Source organism: Natator depressus, chromosome 4 (genome assembly GCF_965152275.1).
Source record: "Natator depressus isolate rNatDep1 chromosome 4, rNatDep2.hap1, whole genome shotgun sequence".
Lineage (NCBI taxonomy): Eukaryota > Metazoa > Chordata > Testudines > Cheloniidae > Natator > Natator depressus.
This window is the reverse complement of record NC_134237.1, coordinates 79092708-79111757: the sequence shown is the minus strand read 5'-3', so window position 1 is coordinate 79111757 and position 19050 is coordinate 79092708. Positions and strand designations below refer to the sequence as shown.

The 19050-nt window shown below is 43.9% G+C and overlaps 1 protein-coding gene across 1 annotated transcript in view; it reads right to left on the bottom strand.

The window, feature by feature from the left end:
- The window catches only part of STOX2 (storkhead box 2), a 225428-nt gene extending 206877 nt beyond the window's left edge, over positions 1-18551 (bottom strand). Inside the window, exons 1-2 of the mRNA XM_074951241.1 lie at positions 18406-18551; positions 17670-18078 (exon numbers count right to left, since the gene is read on the bottom strand). Coding sequence (XP_074807342.1) covers positions 17670-18048 — 379 coding nt within the window. The 5' untranslated portion in view covers positions 18049-18078; positions 18406-18551. The remainder of the gene's footprint in view (positions 1-17669; positions 18079-18405) is intronic.
- Between the last annotated feature and the right edge of the window lie 499 nt (positions 18552-19050).

Genomic DNA, 19050 nt, shown 5'->3' with positions numbered 1-19050 from the left:
ATGACAAACTTTGTATTGGATACCACACAATCATTTTACAAAGATGAACATGGGGGTATAGGGTGTACCCCAAGGTCCAGAGCATCACAGCGGGACACTGATGAAACCGCTGATTCTGAAAGCAAAGTATTTTCTTCTTCCATGCTATCCTTGAAATGTAATCACAGAGCACATCTTTGCAGGCTTTCTAGCAGTTTTTCAACCTTAGCTTCATTCAGGAGCAGTATCTGTTCATCGTTCACACCCAAAAAATTACAAAGATCAATTGGTAATTACACCATAGAAACAGAAAGTCCAGGACTGGACTTGACAAGAAAGTTCCACCTTGTTTGGCTAAAAACCTTCACCCTTTCAATATAGCACAAAATGAGTGATCAAAAGAAATAACGGAGGCACCTTGCTATGGATATGTACCTCCCTACAGTTTTCAAATTTGCAGATCCACTCCAAGTGAAGGAACATATGAAAAGTTAAAAGAGCAGCTAAAAAACCTACAATGTTACTAATGTAAGATGGTTGGCTGAAGATGAAAAATGACCCAGTCATGGCGCCAAATATCCACACAGGGAAAGGGTCTGGGATAACTGCAACTGAGGTGGTTAACTTTTTTTCCATTGTACTTTTCCACATATTCTTAATGTCCTCTTCAGCACCCTGGACACAATATTCTGCTGTTTATTTTTCAGAAGTGAAATGAACAGCAATAACCACATCAGGAAAGAAAATATTAGAACACTGGCCCTGATCTAGCAGTGGTCCTACCAGGACACAGTTACAGGGCTAACTGCACCTCTTAACCTTCTCCAGTCTCTCCGAATGTACACTCTCAGGTGCCAGGCCTTGGGTCTTCACCTCTTCGAGCAGAACCCTATGATTCTCCCACACTCCAGGCCATGGGCTACAGTAACCTATGAATCTATGCTGCTTGCCTAGCAGGTCCAATTGAGTTTGATATCTGCAGTTCTTCCCTTCGGGAGCTTGTGCCCAATAGTGAATACAGTGGTCAGACAGCCTTCTGAAATCAAAGTACTGTTTAATTTTAACAGTAGGAACAAATAATAATGTAAGAGATAAAGGTTTTTTTAAACCAGTCTATATACAGAGTATCTTACCTGGAGACTTACCATCCCTTGGCAGATGCCTTAGGTAGGCCTCCCTTTACTGTCTCTCCCAAACAGCTGCTCTCTCCCTAGAAAGGGAATCACTTATCCTCCCCACCCCTCCCAGGATCCTTTGTCTCAGGATCCCAGGCTCGTTTGGTTCTTCTGTGTTTACAAACCGGGACAAGCATGTCCAATGAGTTTGGTGGGGGGATGGAGGTAAGATATCAAGTGAATGGCTCCTGCATTGTCTCTTAAGTGTTGGCAGGTGGATGGCTATCTGAAGCCATTGTACCCTTTCCTGTCTAAGTGCAGACATCCTCTTCTTGAATTAACCCCCTCCTTTCATACAGTAAACAGACAAACAGAACATATGGTATTCATAAATTTAAGCAGGGGAATACTCCCACAGTCAAGGCATGTTGAAGTTATACATGGGCTTAACTATGTGATGATTCAGGGATGTTGTGCCCAAGATGCTGAAAATGCCACCCAAGTTCAGGGAATGCATTAGGAGGTCTCCACGATTTGCTCAAATAATGAAAATTAAAGTGAAAGAGACAAGAACTCCAATTGCAAGTCACCTTATTCTGACTTACAGATATTTAGCACACTAAACTCCATCAAGAAAACTAACACCCCATAGTCCTACACCATGTTTTCTTTCTTTCGAACCACCTTCGACCACATACCTGGTTGACTGAAAGAGGAAAATTGACGTCCCAGCTTCCCAGTGACATTCTGAGGAATTCTCAGAAAGATGAATGCAAATGTAGCAACACAACTACCATCAGTACTGTAATCAACCAGAAACAAGACGGACAATTTTGTGTTTTAAATAGGTTTGGCAGCTTTCAGACTTGCTGCTGCATTACATCAAAACAACACATGTGAAGCACTTGTTCACCTCACAACTAACCTGGCCAGTCTCCTATTCTTTCTCCCTCCCCAACATTCTCCTCAAAATATTCAAACTCATAGTGAAGAAATTTTAGACATTAAAGATGAGATTCCATGATTTTAAAATTGTCACTGTCACCTTTTAAAAGTAATTTCTGTCTGAAAGTGTTTTGCCCAATATTGTTACAAGAACTGAAATATTTTTTTCCCTATTTTTTCCAAATTTGTTTACTTTGTGTTTTTGTCAGCACTTTTTGCTGGGTCATTTCCACTGTGTCTCCTGCAGTAGAGAGTCAGTTTCCCTTGCCATTTGTGAGAGTCTTTTCACATGACACTGGGAAGATTATATAATAAAAAGGAAATTTGTCAAACCATGAAGTTGGCAGGGAGATCAGGAGCAGTGAAGCTAATTTTAAACTCAATTTTGGAAACTAAATCATTTAAGACTCTTTTCTGAGATTTTATCAGCATACTAGCATCCTTAAAAAAGCAATTAACAACTAAAGTGTCAGTGATACTCAATATATTTTGGATGCTGCCTTCCATTTGCTATACGTATTTAATATAGACCTTAAAATCCTCATCTGCAGCTGGCTAACTCAGCCTTGTAACCATGTAGCTAATTAGCATTACTACAGAGTTCAGACAAGTAGGAGACCTAATCACAATCTTAACACAGCCATAAGATCAATGTGCCAAACAAACGAGGAGTCACAAATAGGCCATTTTATAGTAAGGACATGCCTCCCCTCCTATGCCATCTTTCTGCTTTTCATTTTGGCTCAATGTCTTCCAAGCATTGTAAAAACCTAACAGGCGATATCATAAGGGGTTGACCAAACACAAATTGGTCTTTTTAAAGAAAACACAGATTTTGAAGACTATTTGTATGGAAATTTTGTGTATATTAGGATAAAATGAGTATAAAAAAATGTATCATTCTAACTGTAGATGTTAAAGAGTGGACAGGAAGGCAGACAATAAGAGCCAAAATAAATTTTTCATATTTAAAGTGTTCCAAGGAGTTGTACTTTGAATAGAAATTCAGAAAAAACTCTTTTAAAGATGAAATGCCCATTTTATAGTCCCAATAAGGTACTTCAAACTGTGCTGTTTAAACACACACATTGAATGTATTGGAAGCACTAAGCATCTAATGCTTCACTACGTATTTAAAGTTTGCAATAGTGTTAAACCACAGTCATAAGAATCTTATTGCTTACTCATTTCATTCCCTAATTTATGTTTTATTATATTGTTTGGTTTAACATTACAGTACATATAACTTTAAGTATACAACACTCGCACCTTGCAATCTACCCTAAGTGAAGGGATACTGCACAGTTGCACTGCCCCAGAAGCAGAATAGGGACCAAATTGTTACTCAGCCACAATTTGCTCCCCGGTTCCCTCTTGCTCCAGGAAGGAGAAGTAATCTGCACCAGCACTTATCTTGGAGCAGTTTACTCCCCGCTCTTCACCAGCCTAGTTGGGCTGGCATGCACAATTGGGGGGTGACGGGGTGGAAAAGGAGAGGGAATGACAAGGAGTTGAGCTAAAATCTTCTGGCTACCTGCTCTCCTCTCTTTTGTTGTGACAATGATATGGTAGCCTGCATAGGGTCCTTACTCCCCTGAACAAGTGCATAGGCCAGTTCGTGATTGAGCCCTAAGGTGTTAAGTGCAGTAAGAAATGCATTTAAAAAGTCTGCATTAATGAAATCACAGAAACTAAGGTTATATACAGAAATAAGAATAGAGTATGGATATTTCAGTGTCTTGAAGCATATCTCAATTATATAAACTTTTTAAGGAAAAGCAGAAGTGATTTGGATACAGTAAGTGTTCTCTTTGTTAATCAGTTGCTAGCAGAACACAAGGTTAAGCTAAAAGGATACAGTGTTTGACTTGTGTGTTTGGAATTTTGCTGTGTTTTGTGATAAGAAGCAAATGAAAGTAATTTCTCTGTAGGTTGTGCTTTGGTAACAAATAATTGCATTGTACTGCTTAAAGGGGGTACAGTATCTTTGTAACAGCTTTTATACTAAAACCTTGACATACCAGTTATCCTTCTTGAAATACATCCAAAGACAACTCTAAAGTTCAATTAACAAAGATTTAGTGTACTGTGTACACTCGTGCACAGAATGTTCATAATCCAAATTCATACATGGGCTCATGAGAAGCCTGGAGGCAGAACTAGAATCCTGATTCTTAAAAAAGGGGGAGAAGGAGAGAGGAAGATTGTCCAGAATCTTTCCATTTTTTTTATCCTTTTAAGAATGCAGCATTTGGGTCAGAATCATTTATTGTTGCAGTACACATAAATATAATGAACGATCTGGCCAAGCATCATCAGGACATTATTTATTTTCTTTTCCTTTCTATATATATAAGATGTGCCAACCAACCACTTGCAGGTGCATTAACAAAACAAATATATATGCCACCAGCCTAGATCTCACATTAAACTCCATGTCATAGGCTAACGGATAGAGTGCACTGCGTAGAGGACAATGTGCTTACATAAGAGGTGAAGAAAAAAAAGTGTAACATATTCAAATACATTCATAAACCTGGCCCATCCAGGGAGCAGGTTCAACATGGAAACTGGATAATGTGGCAATACTGTAGCAACCAATATCCATACTGGGGAAAGGGGAAATGGTTTAAAAAAGATAAATAAAGATTAGATAGAGCTTTGCATTTTATTTTATCTTATCTACTTGCAAAGCAGCATTTAGGCATAATTGTTGTTTACGTTGTCACTCAGTCCACATGTGTTTAGAGCCATAGTTCCCCGTAAATTCACCACCATCTATTGCTAGCATTTTCCTTTCAGTAAGCAGTGGTTTTTAGCTGACTCCAAATAAGAGCCCCATCCTTCATCACTCAAAGCTCTAATTGAAGTCAGTGGAAAATGTGGGTGTGTAAGGAATGCAGGGCTGAGCTCAAAGTGTCTTCACTGGGAAGACAGCTGCAATTTCTGAGTTGCATCTTCTGTGTTTCTGTTTCTAAATTGCTATCTTCAGTGCACAAAAGAATGTGGTTAAAGCTTCGGAGTTCCCTTCATCTAAAGCAGACTAATTCTTCTGGCCAGTATAAGATAGGAGAGGTTTATAGTCTGTGTGAATAACTTGAGATGATAACATTGTAGCTCCTCGGAAAGGATCACTATTAAAATAAACAAAGGTGCTTATACTTCTATATGATTTGCGTTACCAAGAAAAAGACTTACTCAAGAGCCCCCAGCTCAATTCCTAGTGGAACAGTGCTTTCATGAACTCCTGTTCCTACAGAGAGCCCCTCTAGTAGAATACCAATCAACAAAAGAAAATGAATGGAAGTTCAATAGATCTATAAAGAAACAGTATAAGCTTTACTTCTTTCTATAACTTAATTGCGTTGAATGGATTGGGTACTGAAGTAAATAATTACAAGCTTTAGCTATAGACCAAAAGCAGGAAATATAGCACACCTTAGAGGAATATATATATACACACACAAGATAACACCCCAGTATTTCTGTTCTGCACAGAGAGATACCATACTTACACATGATTATACTGAGTGAAAACTCACTCTGCTGCCTAGAAATATGTTTATGTTTAGGCTTGGCAGAATTTGATTTTTATTTTTAATTTCAACAATATCAATTTTTTATTTTTAATAATTGTCTTCATTTTTTTAAACTATTTTTTAGTTTTACAGTTGCTGGAAATTAAAGTGGGGGGGGGGAGTGGGGTTATAGTTAGGGTAGCTGACAGTAGGGCTACAGGGGCTCCTAGGACTGACTGCAGGGCTGTGTGGTGCTCCTAGCATGGCCAAGGGATCTGAGTCACCAGGGGCAAGGTTCAGGGGAGGCTGCAGTCCTGGCCTGGGGAACCAGAGATTCCCAGCCAGTATTGCAAGGAAGAGGATGAGCACCCAGCCACAGGGTGCTGCTGAACAGCTCCTGCCCTGCGACGGTTCCCATGCTCCCGACGGCTCCCAGGCTCCCGACTGGTGAATGAGCGAGCAGGACTGTGACAGAGGAGCTGCTTGGGGCTCCCTGCAAGGTCCTGCAGCCAGTGACACTTGCTCCAGGCTCAAAGCATGGGGAAGGTTGTGGTCCTGGTGGGGCAGATCAGAGATCCCTGGCCAAGGCCACAAAGACAACTGCAGGGGAGGCCATCCCACTGCTGAATGGCTCCTTCCCCCACAGCCAATGGCTCATCATTCTCCTCCCACTCCTGGCTGGAGATCTACGCCCTGTCCCACGAGGACCACAGCCTTTCCTCACACCTTGTGCAGGGATCGGGCGCCACCAGCCCTGCAGCAGCCCATAGAATCATAGAATATCAGGGTTGGAAGGGACCTCAGGAGGTCATCTAGTCCAACCTCCTGCTTGAAGCAGGACCAAGCCACAATTTTTGCCCCAGATCCCTAAATGGCCCCCTCAAGGATTGAATTCACAACCCTGGGTTTAGCAGGCCAATGCTCAAACCACTGAGCTATCCCTCCCCCCAGTGAGCCCTCCGCAGCCCTGCATTCACAGGAGTGGGGGAGCAGGTCTATGACAACAGGGCTGCAGAGGGCTTCTCTCCCACTGACTGTTACTGATCTATTTTTCCCCATCAATTTCAGTGTGTCAATTGAAGTCAACATTTACACATCTCTCAAGTTAAACAACCCTCCCAAGCCTGTTTATGTTCTATGCAGAGTTACAGAATTAACAACTGTAGTTTCATAAAAGCAACATACTTAATTATAGGGGGAAGTACTATCTTGAAAACAAGTTTTAAGAAAACCAACTGTTCAGTGCAATCACTCTGCAGTGCCTACAATAGTCCAAGAGAACAAGAGTCAATTTATATGTTAATTATTTTGAAGTAACAATGAGTTAGAGTTCTTAGTACTTCCCTCACTCCAAAAGTGCCCATCTACTGTGTGCACAGATACACAGAAAAGACCACAGGTCCCATCCCCGTCTTCGTCCCCCCAGTTCTTGTGACCTCTTATGTCAACAGGAAGTGTCAGGAGCTGGTAGGCATCCAGAAAACAGCAGCGATCACAGGAGACAGACACACACATACCCTTCCACAATGGTCATATAAGAATCCCTGAGAGAGAGAGATACAGTGCTAGCTGCCCATTAACCTTATAAATCCTTTATTCATGTTGCACACCGAATACAATGCACCAGTGTATTTGGCTTTGCTTCTGGATCAGGAGATGCTTTGAGTGAGAGAAGAAAAATGATGATGTATTTTTTATCCATGCTTTTTATTTTCCCAGTGAAGTATTGAAAACTATGATTAACTAAACACACCGTATACAGTTGCTTAATGTAAGGAAAATGCACAAACCCAATTTGTGTTACTCAGCTCAAAGAGAATTCCGCTGCCAGGTGATCAAAATATTAGCTTATGAAACTATTTCTGACAAGCGATACATGGCAAATGTCTACCAATCTTCCTTCCTCTCCCTCCCCCCCTCTTACCTATGAATCTTTCTTCCTCCCCCACTCTCAGAAACTACAAGATACATTAAATACATGATCCTGCACTTCTTAGTAGAAGTACTGCCTGAGTGAGGAGAATCTTACTTCCGACAAACTCGTAAGCATCTCCATCATACTGTCAGTTTAAAAGTTCACCCTATCTTATTAGTCTTGTTATATTCTTCTTTTAAAATCTTAATACTTCATGGAAATAAAAATTTGGGGATCACTACTCAGCTCCGGGGGGAAGGGGGAAAATGTTGCCAAAGTCTCCTTAGTTCCCATAGCAATACCAACAAGAGGCATACAAAAGGTGCATAGGAGTGTGTGGTAACCTCCTCAGAGGTTTTATTACTATGAAACCCAACACACCCACATTGAAAAGAAGTTTTCACGGTTTAAAGGAGATAATTAAGAAAAAGAAAAATACATGTTTTATGACTGGCTATAAATCAATAACATTTAATGTCCAGTAGCCTACACATCCTACAGTCAACCACCAATGACTAGAAAATCACTGTGAAAGAATTTCTAAAGCTAAATTAGTGGGGTGTTAATTTTTCGCTGGGAAGGAGGAAAGCAGAGAATGGAAGCACTTTGCTTCAACTCAAAAAGCTGTAATAGTAACAACCTCTCCACTGTTATGCATGGTAGCATACAAACAATGGACAATGCTCCACAGAGCTGACTGTGCTAACTGGTGCTATTTAGTTTAATTATTGCACAGCCATTCTTGAAAATTCAGTTTCAAATATCAGCTTTTAAGTGGGGAGACTACTTTTGGGAAGGACCAAAAGAGTGAGTGTAAAGGTTGGTAACGTCTTTTTAATCCACTGTTAATATAGTGCTTTGAAAGGCTTTCATACATTTTATGGAAAGGCCATGCCTCTTTATAACATGTCGAACATCTAGGACCCAAAGATCAAGCATGAGCAATAAAGGAGGAAGTTACAAATGGGCAACGCAAGAGGAGATGAAGACATGAAAAGATGTCTGCTGAGGTGGAAACACCCACAAACCACGTTGGTGAGGTAGCAACAGGCTGATTTGTGTTGGCACAGGGGACACAAAAGGAGGAGAGATCAGCGTTAAGGATGACAAAGATTAAATAGTGGAGGCAAAGGAAAGGGTGTCAAATAGGGAGTGTTTTTCTATCATTAATTGTATAACACTCATTAAAGACGTAAAGTTACAGGACATTGCAAAGTTACAAGAAAGCTTACCATCAGTAAGCTTACAACCACACATGATTAATTCCATGCCTGGCAGCTATTAGTTCACATAAAGTAACCGTTTTCCCCATCAGTACCCTTAGTATGCCAGACTCAGCTTGCTCCAAGTCTTCAAATGTTTTCCAAAGCTCTCTCTCCATCCAAGGCAGAAATTTAGACACACCCTATAATTTCCTAACTCCTGAATATCAGCTTCAAAATGGAAGCATTACAAGCTGTTACAATACAACCAGTTAGCGTATGAAAGCCACAACAGAAGCACTGAACACTCCTAAGAGACACAACATTGCAAGTACAGTATTAAGTATATTGTCACCCTATTTGTACTACACTAGAATAGGGCAAGAGCCTACATTACTGCACAAACTAGAATACTTGGACATTACAATCTCACATGTACCTTAAACCCATTTACTTTCTGGTTCACATGCACCAGCACAGCACTGACAATATCACTGTCACCCCCAGCTCTTGAACTGGAAACTGTGTTTTCAGAAATACGTGAAAACTACTTGTTTTTAAATCTGGGTGAGTTAAAGGAATTATTTGGACATTATGCAGATATCTCCTCTTGTTCTGTGCAATTTGTTAATTTCTCACTCCCTTTTCATAGAATCATAGACTTTAAGGTCAGAAGGGACCATTATGATCGTCTAGTAGTCTGATCTCCTGCACAACACAGGCCACAAAATCTCACCCACCCACTCCTTTAACAAACCCCTAACCTATGCCTGAGCTACTGAAGTCCTTAAATCGTGGTTTAGTGTCTAAACAACAGTTTGATGAACCACTGTCTCCAATCTCACCCTCAATATCTTATTCCACAATCCAGTCCTGGACCTCAGACCACCACCACAGATCTAAGCAACTTCACCTAAACCCTAAAAACAAGGGTGCATCTATAATGACTGCACAATGTTAGCACTTACATTATACAAGAGAAGGGAAGACGGATGACCTGTCTGGACCTCTCCAGCCTCACACACACCTGTGCATGCCATTCATGTGAGCTTAGAGGAGAAAGAAAGGAGACACCTCCTGCACATGGCAGTGGAGGAAGTGAAGGAGGGAACAGGGAGACACTGATTGTTCCAGGACAGAAAGCATATACCTCCAAAACTTCCCCACCCACAGCCCTCTCTCACACACGCACACCAATCTTGGTGCAGGGCAGAAAGTTATAACCCTCCTCCTCAAGTGTCCAAACAAGCAAAAATAAGTAAAAAAATACCACTACCATTAGCAGGAATTGAATCCACTGTGTTTCACAGGATTACATGGCTATCCTGCCATGGCAGAGACAGAAGTAACTGACAGCACCAAGGTCAACCACAGCAACAGTGTTCAATGCAATTACTGCATTGTGGTAGCCACACCAGTAGCTGAGCAGCCTACTGTTCTTTGGTCTCTGTACAATCATCACTTCCAAAACAATAAAACAGCTCCAGCCTCAGACCCAAAAGCCACTGAAGTTCTAGCTAGAGTTTTCCATTCAGCTCCCAAATATCCACTCACCAATTATAGACTATATGATAAAATAAATTTTAAAATTATAAAATACAGCTCTCATCCGATGAAGTGAGCTGTAGCTCACGAAAGCTTATGCTCTAATAAATGCGTTAGTCTCTGAGGTGCCACAAGTCCTCCTTTTCTTTTTGAGGATACAGACGAACACGGCTGCTACTCTGAAACTTATGATTGGTTATGCTTATTCTGTCATTGTTTTAGAGTATGTAAAAATACACACACAAAAAATTAAATATTTTCAGTTTCAAATCTACCCCTCAGCACTTTGACTTGTAAAAAGGGAGAACAAAGCATCAGAGTTCTTTTAAATAAATCGCAATCATTCACACTTTAGGCACCTAATTATGCTGAAAATGCAATTACACATTTAAAAGATGATCATGCCCCAGAACTAGCCCAGTTGATTTGCTTCTTCTTTAGCAATATAACTTCTTTGCTCTCAAACTTCTACCTGCATTTCAGTACATGCAAGTGTGGCTATGTACAAATGGTCTGAAATTGTCACACACGTGCACTTGGTGGCAGTTTAGTCTTTTCCATCTTATTAACTGCAACTAAAGATATATTTTATATACAGGCACTCTCATACATTCCAATTGTAGCTTCATAGTTTATATCAAATGCTGAGTTATGTTCTGTCAGAGGGAGAGGGGTTAAATCACATGCAAACTCTAGGTTCTGGTATTTTATAAATGCAAAAGAACATCAGCTAAAACCACAAAATGAATGTTTTTCACACTTCAGCAAGGCTACTTATTAACAAACTTTTGAACTAGAGTTATAACTCCGTTTTAATGGGAAGGATACAATTACCTGTGTACATTCCATTTCTCATTCTATGTAACCATAGCATCAGATTAGTAACGTTAGAGTCATAGGACACCATCCAACAACCCTTGGCGCTAAGGAAGCTGAAGTTCCACAGCCGCCCCAAAATAAAACAGAAGCTACCACCATTACCCCTCCCCTACACAAGCCCCATTAATCCCTAGACTTGGTCTGCCCAAGCCTCCCACCAAAGTGCCCCACTTCTCTGACCCTACTGGCACCACAAAACTACCTTAGCAGCTGGTCTAACCCCAGCAGACAACTCCAAAGGGTGGGTGAAGACAAGGAACAGGTTTCAGGCCCATTTTATTTTTAAATTAAAAACAGCCATTTTGAGTTGGGGGTGGGAGATTCCATATACACACCCATTTGCCGGCTACTGGCATTTAGGGCAACTCTTGTCCCAATTCCCCACCCATCATTTCCCCTCTCCCCTACCCCCCTTTGAAGAGGGTGAAGGAGGGCTCCATTTCCACCAGCAAGAGAGGACTTCCTATACTACCCCTCACATCCCTATTGGTTATGTCTAAACAGCAGCTGGGAGGAGGCTTCCCACCATGGGTGGACAGACATGCTAGCTCTGCCCAAACTAGCACCTAAAAATAGCAGCATGGCTGCCATGGCACAGGAAGCAACTCAGGCTAGCCACCTAAGGACAGTCCCACCGGGGTACTATTTCCCAGTGCTAGCTTGAGCAGAACTCACAGGTATGTACCCACGCTGTTAAGCACCCTCCCAGCTATTGGGTAGACATACCCTTTGTTGGCTTGGGTCAGAGGGAATTTCTGCCAAATATGGAAAAAAAGCCCGTCAATTGACTTTTAAGATATAAGGCTTGCCATGGGTTTAGTCCTAGGTCCTCCCTTCCAGGCTACGGCTGTATCTTGGCCAAAGCTGCCTGCATAACATCTTTAAGAGATTACCTTTCCTATCCATCCCCACAGCTAAAATTCTCATCCAGGCTCTCATCTTGATCAGTGAATTTTCAGGCCTTAACAAATGCAGTCTTGCCCTACTCATACCCACTCAGAATGGTGCTGCCAAGATCATTTCCTAGCTCATTGCTTTGACCATGTCACCTCTGTCATTCATACCCCTTCTGGCTCCCTCTTCTCTATCACACCAAATATAAGATATTTGTCTTCACTTTAAAGGCCCCTCACAGTCAAACCCCATCTTGCCTATCATCTCTCATTTGCTACTGAGTTGTCAACAGTTGCCTACAATCAGTCCATGATGCCAGCCTCCACTGCCCACTTGTTAAGTTTTCAAACAAGCATCTTCATGCTATGATTGGGAGGAGCACCCCATAAAATCTGCAAAACTAACACACCCTCCTTAAAACTCTCCTGCGCGATGATGCCTACAAAAAGCTTGACAACGAACAGCTAGTTGGTGCACTGAGACAACTGCCTATCATGTGACCAGTATTGTTTCCTTACCAGTATTCCTCCCCATCTGACCAAATTAATCTGTTGCCTCTAGTCTTATACTTAGGCCTGGTCTACATTACGGGGTTAGGTCGAATTTAGCCGCGTTAGGTTGATTTAAAAATGACTGCATCCACACAGCCAACCCCGTTCCATTGACCTAAAGGGCTCTTAAAATCGACTTCTGTACTCCTCCCCGACGAGGGGCATAGCACTAAAAATCGACCTTGCTGGGTCGAATTTGGGGTAGTGCGGACGCAAATCGATGGTATTGGCCTCCAGAAGCTATCCCAGAGTGCTCCATTGTGACCGCTCTGGACAGCACTTTGAACTCCGATGCACTAGCCAGGTACACAGGAAAAGCCCCGGGAACTTTTGAATTTCATTTCCTGTTTGGTCAGCGTGGCAAACTCAGCAGCACAGGTGACCATGCAGTCCTCCCAGAATCGTAGAGCATAGAATGTTTCTGCGCTCCCCCATCATCTCCGTCCCTGAGGTTATTGCAGATTAGAAGGCCAAAACAAAAAAAAAACAAAACCCGCACTCATGACGACATGTTTTCTGAGCTCATGCAGTCCTCCCGCACTGACAGGGCACAGCTGAACGCATGGAGGCATTTAGTGGCAGAGTCCAGGAAAGCATTAAGTGAGCACGAAGAGCTGAGGCAGGACGCAATGCTGAGGCTAATGGAGGAGCCAACGGACATGATGAAGCATTTTTTGGGGAGCAAACGGACATGATGAAGAGTCTGCTGGAGCTGCAGGAAAGCCAACAAGAGCACAGACCCCTGCTGCATCCACTGTATAACCACCTACCCTCCTCCCCATGTTACATAGCCTCCTCACCCAGATTCCCAAGAACTTGGAGGGGCAGGCTCCGGGCACCCAGCCACTCCACTCCAGAGGATGGCCCAAGCAACAGAAGGCTGTCATTCAAACAGTTTGATTCTCAGTGTGGCTACAATAAAGCAATGTGACCTTGTCCTTCCCTCCTCCTCCACCACACCTAGGCTACCTTGTCCATTATCTTTTTTTTATTTTAAATTAATAAAGAAAGAATGCATGGTTTCAAAACAATAGTTACTTTATTTCGAAGGGGGGAGGGTGGTTGGCTTACAGGGAACTAAAATCAACGAAGGGGGCGGGTTTGCATCAAGGAGAAACACACATCTGTCACACCGAAGCCTGACCAGCCATGAAACTGGTTTTCAAAACCTCTCTGATGTGCAGTGCACCTTGCTGTGCTCTTCTAATCACCCTGGTGTCTGGCTGCTCAAAATCAGACGCCAGGCAATTTGCCTCAACCTCCCACCCCACCATAAACATCTCCCCCTTACTCTCACAGATATTATGGAGCACACAGCAAGCAGCAATAACAACGGGAATGTTGGTTGCGCTGAGGTCTAACCTAGTCAGCAAACAGTGCCAGTGAGCTTTTAAACATCCAACGGCATATTCTACCACAATTCTGCACTTGCTCAGACTATAGATGAACTGCTCCTTACTACTGTCCAGTCTTCATAAGCCATGGGAGCAAGGGGTAGGCTGGGGTAGATGCGACCGTGCGGTGCTGCCGGCTGGGAGAGCAGCCTGAGGCAGAAGCCTCCAGCTGGCATGATATTCCAGACAGGACTGAATCTCCATGAGACGAAACGTAAAGAAGAGAATGACCTGGAGTCTCTGGCTCCCATTTGATGCTCTAAGAGGAGAATAGCCATGTCTGTCCAGGCGCCCCTGATCAACCTCACCGAGGTCTGCCAGGAGCACCCAGGAGACGTACGACAGCTATCAGTCCTACTGCACCACCTGCCATGAAGGCAAGGAGCTGCTGCTGTGTAGCAATGCAGTACCCCATCTACCAGCAGCGCCCAGGAGATGTACGGTGATGGTGAGCTGAGCTGGCTCCATGCTTGCCATGGTATGGCGTCTGCATGGGTAACCCAGGAAAAAAGGCGCAAAACAATTGTCTGCCGTTGCTTTCACAGAGGGAGGGATGAAGGGAGGGAGGGGGGCCTGATGACATGTACCCAAAACCACCCGCACTGGGAGTTTAACCCAGAATTCCAATGGGCAGCGGAGACTGCATGAACTGTGGGATAGCTACCCACAATGCACCGCTCTGTAAATCGATGCTACCCACGGTAGGGAGGACGCACTCCGGCGACTTAATGCGCTTAGTGTGGACATACACAATCGACTATATAAAATCGACTTCTATAAAATTGACCTAATTTCATAGTGTAGACATACCCTTAGATTGTAGGCTCTTTGGGGCAGGACCCATCTTTCATTCTGTGTTGTAGAGTGACTAGCCCAGAGGGGTCCAAGTCTATGACTAGGGCTACTGAGTGTTACAGTAATACAAAGTAATACACAATTATTACACATCAATTATACACTCTAAAAAAGGGGGGCTGGGGACAAGACACATTAAATACCAAAACACTATATTAAATCAGAATTGAGGTTGAGATTTTAAGTAACAAAAAATAAGACATTTAAACTTTGTTCCCCCAGTACCTTTACTCAAGCAATTCGCGCCAGAAAGGAAATGTCTTATTTAAAAAGATACACAATTTTTAACCTGAGAGCATCCTCATAACTCTGTAAGCTGTTTGGGGAGACCATTTGTATAAAGTACAAGAGGTAAAGAATTGATAAACAAAGAAAAAGTAGCTTGTTTCACAGTCAACCATATTAACCATGGAAAGTGATAACATTTGCACCTGTAAATAAAACCCTGAAACTAGGTCTTCCCTTTGTAAGTGAAATTGTGAGAGCTACAGTTTGTAAATTACCCTAGGTGGTAGTTACCCATCAGAATTTCAGATCCTGAGTCGTCCTTCATTGCCCCAACACACAGTGGAGAGCCACAGCTTAACTCCTTGTACTTTAGCAAGTTAGAACAAATACTGAAAACAAAATGCTCTCTTTTTAAACTCAGAAGGATACACTAATTCCTAGACTACAGGCAGAAATACTGCATGAATACGTCTCTCTCTCTTGGGGAAAGACACCATTATTTAGAACTTCACTCATCAAAATATGATACACATCAATTATAGTTTCAAAGGCCATTTATTGAATTGCAAAAGAAATTCACTCCTAGTCCAATCCTTTGTTTCTTTACCATAAAAATGCCTATCCTGGCACATACAAACTCAAGCCACCCAGAACACCCAAATTACAATGTGTTGGGGTGTTTTTTTTGCACTACAGATTATAAAACTATGGAATATTTCTGTTGTAATTAATTGACTACTACTCTAACAGGTTAGTTAAAGGTCAAACCTTAATTCAAGTGCCACTACTCACATTTAATAACGTTTTATAGGAGCATCTGGAAATTTGTCAGTTTTCAGAAGTTCCCCATCAACATGTTCATCTTTTTGTTGTGAAGCTGCAATATAAGTCAGAGCCTGGAAGTCAATTATTTTGTGTCAAGGTCCAAATTTCTTGGTCAAAATATAGCCAAGGTCCAAACTCCAGAGAAAATAAAAATAAGTAAATAAAAAGATTTCAGGTTCCATTCAAAAGCATCTGGAAGTCCAGATTTGGCCTGTGCTTTATCTATCGACTACCCGTGATATAAATGAACCAGAAGGATGAGTGGAAAAAACAGAATCAGACTAAGTGTAACTAATGTTTCAAATAGCAATAGGCATTTTTTAAAATATGTCTGATTTACAGTTTTAATTTCACTCTCTAAAGAGAAAGATATTCAAGAAATGTGATCCTACTACAGTTACTGGATTAACTAGTAGCCCGTCTGGCCTACTTTTGAATGCAAATTATTTAAAATAAGTGGTATGCATCTTTATAAAGTAACAATTTTTTTTAAATCATTCATAAGTCCAGAATCGCATAGCTTACATGTTTGTTTATTTTTCTGTAGAGGCAAATGTTTTGAGAATTTGAACAGACTACTGAACACACGGTTTCCAAATAGTTAGTCCTTTAAAAATTTAACAAGTACTGAGATTATATAGATAAAATAGAATATCACAATGAAATGTCCATAGTTTCTACTGCTTACCAAACTCAAAACTTACTAAAATCCAAATCAAAACACAAATCTGGCACTTAACCACAATGTTTTTGTTCATAGTAAATATTGCTGGATATATATGTTGAAAGCAAAAGTATGAAAATTGTCTTTTCGGTGCACAGCACCACTAAATAAAGAATAGGCACAGAAATGTTAAGTTGTTCACTAGTGTGGCTTTGTACTAATGCACTTATCTGGTAGAAAGGTAATACCTTGAAATAGATCTCAGCATGCAAGATAAATTCCGTCGGGTACTGCAAATTTTACAATCTATTTATCATTGCTCAGGACAGGTTTGGCATTGTACAGAGATTTGTGCAATTTAAGGAATGGCAAAAGCATTAAAGTTTATCCATTATAGCAGAAGGAAGAGCCTAGCACAGGGAATCCTTCATTGAACCTGGATGGAGATAAGAGAACAATGATGTTGAGAGGGGCGGCTGAGACTAAATTATATCAAGGAACTTGTGTACTACTTGAACTTTTGACCCCAAGTGCTAAAAAGAAATATCATGAATTGCTGATTAAAACAACGGAATATAACTGATTTGCATAGTTATTAAAAACACAGTTGAAAAATGTATAAACTTGAGGGGAAACTAAGGAGAAAAAGAACGGGTCAACAACAAAGAGAACCGTGGGCTAGGTTAATATCAAGCTCACTCACAATTCAGGATCAGCACCATTCCAGCTCCCTTTCAGCCTTTCCTCGCACGTACTGAGTCTCACATTTCCCACACACAAATTTTGGCCTTATCTACACTGGGATTGTTGATCCAGAATTTCCTACCATTGCTACCCGTAGTGAGCGTCACTGGCAGGAGAAACAACGAGTGTACCTGGAGGAAAGAGTCACCAAAGACTGCCAGCTTTTCAAGAACCACGTCATGCAGACCTGCTCCGTGTAGGGCTTGACGACGCCGTGTTTAAAACACCAGTGGTGGCTGCTTGGAGACTTGGCTATTTTAGCGCACCGAGCGTATGGAGGGGGGAGCTTGCAGAGTCTGGGCACAAACTTCTCCCTCCTGGCAAGCGGGAGCCAAGGCACCAGGCACCTGCCCCGAGCGCGGGTGGGGGGCCGGTTAGGGGGCTGCCCCGACGCCGGCGAGCCCAGCAGCACTTACCCAGGCACTTGATGCGGAAGCCGGCGGGAGGCTTGAGGGAGCGGCGCGTCCAGCCCTCCCGCAGCACCTCCAGGTGCTCCTCCTTGCCCTGGATCAGCAGCACCTGCTCGTCCAGCCAGCCCAGGAAGAAGGTCTCGGCCACGGCCGCCGTCACGCGCGGGTTCCAGAAGTGCTGCATGTTCTCCTGCTTGAAGTCCGCGAAGATCTCGTAGCCGATGTGGTGGCGCCCGAGCCGGGGCGGCTCCTCGCCTGGCGGCGGCGGCGGTCGCCGGTCTCCGTCCTGCCGCCCCTCCTCCGCCTCCAGCGCGGCCCCGGGGCTCAGGACGATGGCCAGGGAGTGCGGGGCGATCTGCAGAAACTTCTCCGCCTTCCGAGGCATCGCTGCGGCGGCTACGGGGCGCCGCAGCCTCTGCACGAAAGAGACACCCCCGAGCCCCCATCAAGGCAGGGCGGAGCTGGGCGCAGCTTCCCCCCCACACACACGCACACCCACCGGGCGGGCTGCCCCTGGCGCTGCCCCTCTCCCCAGCACAGGCCTAGGCTGCCTCCTATTCCCCCCCCCCCCCCGCTGCACGCGTGCGCCCCACCCACCTGCCGCCCCGGGAGGTGCAAAGCGGTGCTAGGCGCCGGCGCCTCCTGCACAACCTGCCGCCCCCTCCCCACCTAGCCTCGTGCTCTGCAGCCAGCCAGCTCCCGGGGGCGGGTGGGGCTGCAGAGCCCTGCAGACGCACGTTACCTCCTGTTCCCGGCTCCTCTCCCAGCTCCGGGCATGCTCTACCCTGTCTCCAGACAGGGCATCTCGGGGCGCCGAGTTCCCTGCTCCGGTATCCCGGTGAGGGGCAGGTAGCGGGGTCCCGGCTGGGGGAGGAGCTGCAAAGCGGCTGGAGCTAACCCGGGGAAATGAACCCTCCCTAGGAGGAGACACCAAGGGGAGGGGGGTCGTGCCTGAACTAAACGGCGACCGCTCGGGCAGGGCTGCCCTGAGGTTTGCTAAGGGAGGAGGGATAAAAGTGCAGCCACCAGAGCCTGCCTCCCTGGGCGTCTCTATTCCTGGTCTCTGCTCCTCCTCCCTCCCCTTAGCTCTGCTTCTCCTCCTGTGCCCAAGGGCCCATGAAACTCTGCTCTCTCTTTCTTGGTATGACAAGCTGTACAAGTGTTCCCAAAGCTACAAAGGCGGTGTTAAAAACAAAACTCCTTACCTCAGGGGTGGGCAAACTTGGGGGGGGGGCCGCACATCCCGCCCTTGAGCTCCCGCCGGGGAGCAGGGTCCTAGGCTTGCCCCACTCCACGCGACTCCCGGCAGCAGCGGCATGTCCCGCTCCGGCTCCTACACTTGGGGGCAGCCAGGGAGCTCCACACACTGCCCGCGCCGCCCCCCTCA